This window comes from Helicoverpa zea, chromosome 8 (assembly GCF_022581195.2).
Source record: "Helicoverpa zea isolate HzStark_Cry1AcR chromosome 8, ilHelZeax1.1, whole genome shotgun sequence".
NCBI classification, from domain to species: domain Eukaryota; kingdom Metazoa; phylum Arthropoda; class Insecta; order Lepidoptera; family Noctuidae; genus Helicoverpa; species Helicoverpa zea.
Genome location: NC_061459.1, coordinates 6,722,016 through 6,731,510, shown reverse-complemented (window position 1 = coordinate 6,731,510; position 9,495 = coordinate 6,722,016). Strand labels below are relative to the sequence as shown.

General features: G+C 37.0%; 1 protein-coding gene across 2 annotated transcripts in view; it reads right to left on the bottom strand.

The window, feature by feature from the left end:
• Nucleotides 1–1,205: 1,205 nt before the first annotated feature.
• The window catches only part of LOC124632355 (semaphorin-2A-like), a 64,646-nt gene continuing 56,356 nt past the window's right edge, over nucleotides 1,206–9,495 (bottom strand). Inside the window, exons 8-14 of one of the 2 annotated variants that reach the window (XM_047167160.1) lie at nucleotides 9,117–9,232; nucleotides 7,655–7,809; nucleotides 6,823–7,012; nucleotides 5,628–5,903; nucleotides 5,267–5,401; nucleotides 4,949–5,057; nucleotides 1,206–3,317 (exon numbers count right to left, since the gene is read on the bottom strand). In XM_047167160.1, the coding sequence (XP_047023116.1) occupies nucleotides 3,246–3,317; nucleotides 4,949–5,057; nucleotides 5,267–5,401; nucleotides 5,628–5,903; nucleotides 6,823–7,012; nucleotides 7,655–7,809; nucleotides 9,117–9,232 (1,053 nt within the window). In that variant the 3' untranslated portion in view covers nucleotides 1,206–3,245. Of the gene's footprint in view, nucleotides 3,321–4,948; nucleotides 5,058–5,266; nucleotides 5,402–5,627; nucleotides 5,904–6,822; nucleotides 7,013–7,654; nucleotides 7,810–9,116; nucleotides 9,233–9,495 lie in introns of both variants that reach the window. The other variant, XM_047167159.1, reaches the window with a different exon arrangement.

Sequence of the window (9,495 nt, the reverse complement as noted above, 5' to 3'; positions counted from 1 at the left end):
TGCTTGTTTATGAAATATTATAGTACTTGAATTCGCCTATTTTTAATAATACCTTTCTGAAGGGTCTTTCACTAAACAGTGGCGACCAGCCCCACACTATAACATTTTCGCCTCCTAAGTTTGAGAACTTTTTTGGTGGACTTTGGTTACATCACATGTTTTGGAAGTGACTAAAATCAATTTTTTTTAGAATTCTTCAAATCCCTTTATTTTATCAGATAAAAAAATCATTTTTCAACACTCAGAGCAACTTTCACCTTTGCTAGAAAACGCCAACTACAGTATGAACGTGCGGTGCTTTTCCAAAAGTAACATCTTTCGAAACACTTTGCACTACAGGTTTTCCCGACCCGGCTGTTATCTTTAAGTTCTGCAGAAACAATTTTCGTCCTTCTAGCATCAAATGACTCCGAAAAAACAGTACCGAATAATATTAATGGTTCTCTATTTTCGTTATAACACCACCGTGAAGTCTGTTAATGCGGATAAGTTTTCCTTGACGTCGGTTTTCAGTTGTTCTCAAACCTTGATTTTTTCAGTGCATTAACAAGGCATTTTTAATAATAATTTTATTACCATGTTCTTATTACAGTTCAAGTGGTATGAATGAATCTGCATGATAAAACTTTATTTAAAATAGCCTAAAACATTTTACTTACCAGAAATTTTGTTTTAGTCGTATTGATTGGACTAAAATGAAAAATGTTAATGAAGGGAACCTAAATTATTACCTAATTTGAGTTCTCATAAATATTTTACTCGCTTAAAAAAAAGTATGACGACTATTTCTATATCTTCCGTTTTTTTTTCTTAACTAAGCATTTACTGTCTTTAATTAGCTGACCAGACAAGTATCCGCTACAAAAGTTAGTGTTCAGTTCGCATAAAGTGTTTTATCTAAAGTATTAAAGACAGTAAATATTTTTTGTCCTTAATTTAAAGAACACAATGTAATATTTGTTTTAATAATAATTACATTACATTTTATACCGTGCTTAAGCTCATGTCAGTACCATAACTATTTATTTCACTTCGAGTGAGGGGTGTCTTTAATTATATGTCCATGACTGTATATATAAGTATGTTCAAAATATTTAACTTGCCTTAAATCTTCGTATGGTACCTATGTATTGGTATGTATTAAAAGTCAAAAAGGAAAATCTATTACGTACTTTCTGGGTTATGGTAAGAAGAAAACACATGTCTAGATCTAAAATAATTTATTTTCTTGTTTCTTTTATAAAACAATTGCTTAAATTCTAACTTAATAATATATTTTACAATAAACATATTTCATAGCGTTTCTTCTACATTTGTTATTATTTACAATATTTTTATACAATAACATTTGAGTAATGGGAATAACTGTTAATTTATAAACGAATAACGTAATTGATAAATAAAAATGCAAAGATGTCTGATGCTGCGTTGTATAATTTTTATAACACAGAACATTTACTTATGTTAAATATTTATACAAGGCAGCATAAGAAAGAGTACAAGAATATTTATTATCAGGCTAACTAATCGACATACTTTTTATTTCACCTTCGCTCAAACAAAACGCAATCAGCGGCCAGCATAACAATAAATAACAAGTCAAAGGACAAACTAAGCGCGGCTCGTACAGCCAGTTAACATCGACATATAAATCGTACGTCTTCATTATCTTAATCTATTTTTTCTCGAATACAATCACTATCTACTCTCTGCAGATCATTTATAATATAATACTGGTGTCTATTAATTCAGTGGAACGTTATTGCTTTATTTTACGAATGAATCACTTAACAACTATCATCATCAATTTTTCTCTTTACATAGTACACAAAAATATGATCTACTCAATAAATTTTAATAAGTTTTTTTTTTATTATAATGTAAGCATGCTTCACAAGGCACTATTCTAGCGAGATTATTATAAACTCAACCAAAAACACGACCAACTATTAAATTCGGTTTCAAAGTCCGAAGTCGGGCCTAAAATTACATTTTATGGCAACGTATCAATAACAACTTTTTGAAACTTAAACCGCATAACTACGATGCTTGTGGAACGGTGGTTTAACACGCAACAGTCAGCCGCTATTCAACACAAGTCATACAAACAAATGATAAAACTACCGACCTACGCATCGATGCTTGATACGGAACAAATAAGCATGTCATCATTATAATATCTTACATCTATGTTGGCGTTTGTATTGCTCTTTATTTTAAACTTTCCCAAACCAGGGAACACGACCTCCTATAAATAAGTTTAGGTACTTCACTTGTCAAGTACGGGCTACCGCATCGATTGCACCAAACTTAAATATTATTTTATTTACGGACTTAGTAACAAAAGGAACTGTCACATTTTTCATTATTGTAAAATAAACTGGCGTGTAAAGTATCAAAATGTCTTGGTGCAATCTATGTTTGTGCTTACTGTTTCAAATAAACACCTAACACCGTTTAATACTTTTGTTTGCAAATAAATTTATCACAACGTTAAATTTTATGCGCCAGCACAATGATCCAATGAGAACTGATATCACAGCATTTTATATAGGTGGCATTACACCATTATAATCTGACATTTTGACATAATTAAGTATTATTTACAGTAGATTCTGATTGCGAAGGCGAACGGTACAACTACTCGTTCGTTGAAGCGCTAAACATTTCCGACGAGACCATTGTCTTTACTATATTATACTCAGTCGCTTTCGTTTATATTTTATTTTATTCTTCATTACTTACATAACTAATATAAACTATGCGATACTTTATTTAGTAACAAAGAAAAAGTTTGAGGCGAAAGTTGAACAGAAATCAGCCATCCATCACCGCGCAGTCTTCGGAACGGACAACAAATCTATTTTAACAGATCATCCCCTCACTACATTATCATTCCCCTTTGAGTTTGACTCCCCAACTACGCATTCTCGTCTGACAACTCATGCTGAATAAATGTTACTTAGTTTGCTGACGAGTCAAAACCTAAGTAAATGTAATGAGTATTGCCTCTATATTTTCACCAAATTATTTTGCACATAGCTACAGTTCTGGATTTTGTGTTTAAGGTAGATACATAATTTTTATCCTTAACTTGAAATCGTTCCATAAAATAATAAATTTGTTTGCGAGGATGTGATCGTAGTAAGGGGCATGAGGGTGGCGTCTGCAAAATATCGGCTAGTTTACGTTAGCGTGGCTCGGTGTGTGTAATCGTTCATTAATCACTAGCGAGCTGTGCCCTATCACCGCAGCGAGGCCACGATCTCGTTGGACATACTGTTTTGCTGGCTCGATGCATTCAGGCTTTTGGAGCACTGCTGAAATACACAATATCTATCAATACATTTTCCTGAAAAAGGGAACGTCTTGAGTGTAAGATTGGATACAAATCGCTGCCAATAAGGAAATTGTAGATGCTGAAAAGGGGAGAAACTTGAAACTGTGATATTGAAATTTGTCACAGAATATTTTACTATTTTATATAGACTGATCTCGACGTTCATATTTTCTTTTATCTTGAAGATAAATCAGCAGTAAAATCACTACTATTTCGTTATTACAGAGAACAAAATAAAAGTGAACTGACTGGTGTTTCCTAGCGAAAGCTAAGCTCTTTTATATAGTGATAAGATCACCCTCACCAACATAAGGAGAGAAATTTCATTTTCCGCGCGCAATAGGAAACTTTTATACGCTCGAGATACGGACCATTATGCTAAAAAGGCTAACACCTGCTTTCCAATACAGGGTTAAGGTCAGGTAAGGTTAACACCATCTATCTACCCACTCAGCCTTGTAGTCGCGTCAAGCTTATTACATGTTTCAGCCATCACGAATGTAAGTAGGCGAGTAATTACGCACCAAAATGTTATTAACTATTCACTCGACGAGTAGTTAAGTTTAAACTACTAAATTGACTATAATAAAATACAAAAGCTTTGGAAATAAAACACGTGGCTAATATCGGTGTTTTGATAACAGTTGTTAGCAACGATTGGATTCTAAAATTGTTATTAATTCTTTGTTTGCGTTTAAATTATAACTGCTTTTTATAAAACAGTAAATCATTTATACTTGGCAGTACGAGTGGTTATACCAAGTAAAGATTAACATTTCAATATTATCTGGTGTGATTGTAAACTGATCCCAACCTCGTTTGGAAAAGGCCAAATGATGAGTTTTTACTTTAGTTAGAAGATCCAATGAACATTATAAAGTTTCCATCGTACTGAACTTAAAAATTTAACCGAAGAAGAATTTTCTAACTTTGGTACTTATCGGGTTTCTAACGAGTAAATTGTTTAGTACGTCGATGTGAGTGTTACCGCTCTTTCCAAAGTGTTTCTGTGGCCGACATACTCAGACTTTGTTACTATAACTTTAGAAATACTATTAAGATACTTTATGCGGTTTTAAGTTTATAATTTCAAATTCTATTAAATTATTTTCAATATTAATTCTCACAAGTTATTTAAAAAATCTGCAATATATTTTGGGCCCGCAATTTATAAAAATGTTCGATGATGATGAATATTTTTTATGAATTCAGCACATCTGGTCTCATTCTAAAGAGGTAGGTACGTAGGTGTTTGTGCAAAATTCTCGAGAATTAACTGAATACTATTTGAATGTGTTAGATGGAAAGTTCATAGTCAGTCACGTAAGGTCTGAAGTGCAACTAGCTATACAAAGCTGTTTGCTGAACCCTGAAAGAGTCTGAAAACAAGATTAACGAGGTCGGGATGCAGCGTTCGATATACATGAACATGGACATGTTCCATTAGTTTGGATATGTTAAAAAATGGCAGCGAGAAGATCCTTTAAGCGTACGAAACTTAAGAATGACCATCCAAAAATGCAAGTTATTTTGGGAATCTATGTTGAAAATATGTTTCAACCTTCAAGTGAATTTGTATTTAAAAGGTTAACAGCTGTATGGTCTTACCATTTGCCTCGATTCCCAGGCCTTCATCGCGCTCTTATATTTCTCGAACTCGTGGCACCAGTCCGAATACACTTGCTTGTATTCCTGCGACTTACTCGGCTGCGTACATCTGCAACCACATAAGATTTATACCGTGTTATTTGGTACTTTAAAACTTCGTGGTAGGTGGGTCACGAAAGTTTTCGTATTACTTAAATAACTAAGGATTTTGTAGTATATTGGCTATTTTCATTATACGCCCCATTAAACTAGCATATATTTTATTTAACAAAGTTTAAACAATTTTATTATAGTCTTGCTTTAATGTATTATGTTTACCTGTGAATATCGATGTCCAAATTGTAAGACGCAATCAATGTTGGTCCGAAATAACATTCGTACCGTCCTCTGTCTGATTCGGTTACCGACAGTAACACCAGACCTCGTTCTGATGTTTGCAGAACTCGCTCCCAACTATAGAAAACGTGATAATAAAAGTTGGATTAGAAAGCATCTTAAAATAAGGTAAAGCTTTTGATACTGAGGTTTGTAAAACCACTAATCGGATTCGTGATCGGTTTTTGTTTACTGCATATTTAAACTCTATTGTGATAAGAAAAAACTTAAAGGGGAGCTCTAAGGTACAATGAAATATAAAAACTCTAGCAAAAGACAGAAATAAAGAGGTTGTTCAACTTACTTATAACTAATTTTGTACCGTCCTTTCTCTCTTGAATGATGATACCAAATCACGTGCTGGTCCTTTAGCGCTTCAGGAGTCTTTCCGTAAGCTGCCAAATGGACGCTCTGCCCGTACCCTGCTCTCACGGTTTTTAGAGGCGCACTGGCTTCACATATTGAGGGGGTTGAGTTGGTCGCATCATGCAGCAACCCAGGAGTGTATGGACGACACGCCCCCACTTCTTTGTCCCAACCGCAGTAAGGATCCAGCACGCAGCGCACACAACTGTCGTAGCTGTTTGAAAATATTTTTAATTTAAAGCAAATATTTTTTTCTTCGAGTAAAGTAACCAATAAGCTTGATTGCTAAACATGTCATTGGTTTGTTTAGGTGATCTTCACACTGCCCCGCATCACGCTGCATCTTGCGTGTCGACGCACCTACGCGCGTTCCTGCGGGAGTGCAGATCTGCATCATCAGATTAGATCAGTGCAGATTAGCGGATTCGAAGTAGAAGTAAAGTTCGAAGCGTTGCAGCCGGCGCAAGAGTCTCCGCCCACTGCATGTTCACTAACGACATACTTCTACTGATAAGATTTATTAACTACCGGTGTTCAACGACGCGGGGGCAGCTGTCAGAGGCTTTGAATTATGGAATGCCAAAAGGAGCGCAATGTGGACATGGACATGTCATAAAATATTATTACCCAAATCAAAGCATCCGAAAAAATGACATAATAATTGATGTCCCTGAGTCTGTCGGATGCAGCGTACAAAAACCTATTCCAATACTTAGTAAAAATTTCTTCAATAACTTCAACCATGTATCTTATCTACTTATATACTTTCTAAGTAGCTACATATCTTAGACACGTACGACTCATAAAAAGGTGAAGGAGAACATCTCGAGGAAACCTGGACTACATAGTCTAAAATCACCAACCCGCATTACGCAAGCGTGGTGATTAACGCTCAACCCTTCTCCGTGTGAGAGGAGGCCTGTGCCCAGCAGTGGGACGATGAGAAGACTGTAACTAAGGTATCTATCTTAAGAGGAATTATAAAATATCAAGTGTATGTATATCCCATGATATGCTAATATGTACATATAACGCCCCACACGACATAACGCCCACACACTTACACTTAATCCTACAACATAATCGGGTTCGAAACACGCATTAGGTACGCTAATGATAAGCTGGCTACTCACCGGTGAGCGCATGCCCTCAGCGGCAGCTGTCGCAGTCGGTTATCAGTAGCGAGGTACAACGCATGCAGGCGCCGGGACAGTGCCAGCGCCCGCACCGGCTCGTCCCCCGCGGCGCGCCACACGTCAGCCACGCGTGATCCACCGCCCCCGCCACCCGCCCACTGGACTATCTTGTATACTTCGCCTGCGCCTGAATTGTTTTACATTTGTGAGCAACTGATACTGTGTGTACTAATTAGCGTCTTAATTTTGTGAGAAAATTTGTGTCTTAAGAAGGTAGGTACGCTTAAGTGAGCTGCGGACTGCAACTTGCAACGACTGCATGAAATTAATCGATATATGAGGGCGACTGCATGTGCTTCTGCCGCTTCGATCGAAAGGTACAAACTAGAAGTGCAGTTGAGATACCGCGGCCCTGATACATAAAAGGCCTATGACGGAACACGACGGATTTAGTCAGTAAGAGTCTGACACTCCCTCACCGCTGCTAACCCACAGCGGGAGGGGTCATTTGATGATTTTTGACGTCGTCAAAAAAAAAAAGGTATGTGCGGTAGGCAGTTGCAAACGGCAGTCCGCTTCCAAAACCTACCTTTAGATTTTAAATGTCTTGTGCACGCAATAGAGCTTTATTGATAGCTGGAATTAAAGGTACAAGGAATACGTTTGGCGTTACAACTATTTTAAGCTTCAGTTTTTCCACTGAACTGGTTAAAAGTGTGGTGTAGCAGAATAATCGACCGTTCCAGGAACCTTGCTTGCCTTCTTTAAAGTTCAGGCTACAAAAGAGGTTACTATAGGTACTTATAAGGACTTTATGGGTGCCACTTACTGGTGCCAGCGTAGAACACGGTGTAAGTGATGTCATCCCCCAGCATGTCGACAAACTGTCTGTCGACCACAATGGTGGTCAGCACCAGGTCCCGTTTGTAGAAAGCTGGAGCGTCGCCCTCGTGTCGCACCGCGGAATCCATCAGGGGATGAGACCTAAGATAATAATAAAAAATAATAATGGCGTCCACGGCGAATTCGGCCACGGCGGCTGTTCTCATTTTAAGGAAATCAGCCAGCTGCGCAGGATATATTATAGTGCACGACCATTTGCGCTGACACAGGTGCACTCCCTATTCCTACCTACCAGACCTAAGATATGTAAGTACATTGTAATTATAAGCAACATGTTTATAATATACCTCATCATCATCCCCTTCATCGGATGATACTCAGGGATCTGCAGGGCTCTTTCCGTACTCTTCTATCTGCCATCATCACATTCTTTCTAACTATATAGACTTTCACACATACCTAAGCGTAATAAATGGTATTAAGGAAAGTTAAATTTAAAATATACAAAGGTGTTCATTAACTGAATATTTTTTTTTGCATTTAGGTAGAATTTACCTGAATTAAATTTTCATTTATCTTCATCCATCAACAAGGAAACTAATTCGAATTCTTGGGATCAATTGGTCTATTTTTAACAGAGGTGAACATTACGTGGGATCTGAATGTCCTACGGGGCGAAATGGCACTCCTACGCAGACATACCGTTCATAGTTTAGAAATTTTAATAGCTGCAAATGCCTACTGTTTGTTCCATATATCTTTATCAATTGTATTATGGTAAGGTTATACGGAGGAAGCTTTGGCGAATTCGAAACCCATGAGAAAGCCGACAAAATAACTGGTAGTGATACTAGGATTTCCTGTTCATTGGCGTGGGATCTAGCCAATTAAAGCAAACGGTCATAGCCCCGTCAGGATAGGCAAAGCAATAAAACGCGTGGGCATTGTTTTACATGTTCAGCTAAATCTAACTCGCAATTAATTAGAAATCTAAGATATTCTTGCAATAAATCTTCATGCCCTAAATTCTGTATTGTTTATTACCAGAGATCTGCTACCTATTAAGACCTCCAAATTAGAATAGAGTAGAAATCTCGCAGCGTGCCATCAATTAGTGTGTGACCCAATTACAAGATACGCGTCGAACTAACGCCCCCTAACCTTGCTCAGATTAGTCTCCTGAGAGCAAGATTAAACTCAAACATTACTAATATCTTGAAAGTGTTGCCAAGAATTAAGTTCCTATCTAGTTTCACAGACTTTTTTCTGGAATTAGTTAACTTTTTTTTAATTCTAGACTTTTTGGCATGGAATTCTCAAAGGTCTTGAAGTGGACTTCCAATGGACGAAAACTTAGACGTTCGTAGATAAAATGCCAATAAAAGAAAAAGCAACAAACTATAGCATAACCATATTTACTTTTACGATACGTTACAAAGATATCATACCTGATGAAGTTAAGCACGTTGTCTGGAAGAGCCTCGGTATTATTGACGCAAGTGCCTGGTCGTGGCACGGGCACGCGAGCTCTTAGCACCGGTAACCACGCTGAACTGGATGACGCCTGGGTAGAATACGATATACATATTTGTAAAAAGTCTAGTTTATATTTAGTTGAAAGTTCCCTCATTTATAATTCATATTAAAATTAAGTTAAGTTATGGGTCGCCAAAACCAAAACATCGAACATAAAATGATCGCAAAATCGTGTTCAATGCAATATGACATAACCATTTGAACGAGTGTCCAGAACACTAATTAAAGAATTAAATAAAAATCAAAAGTGCGCTCTTGTTCCTTTAATTTCGCACCGCTTTGCATTCGAGA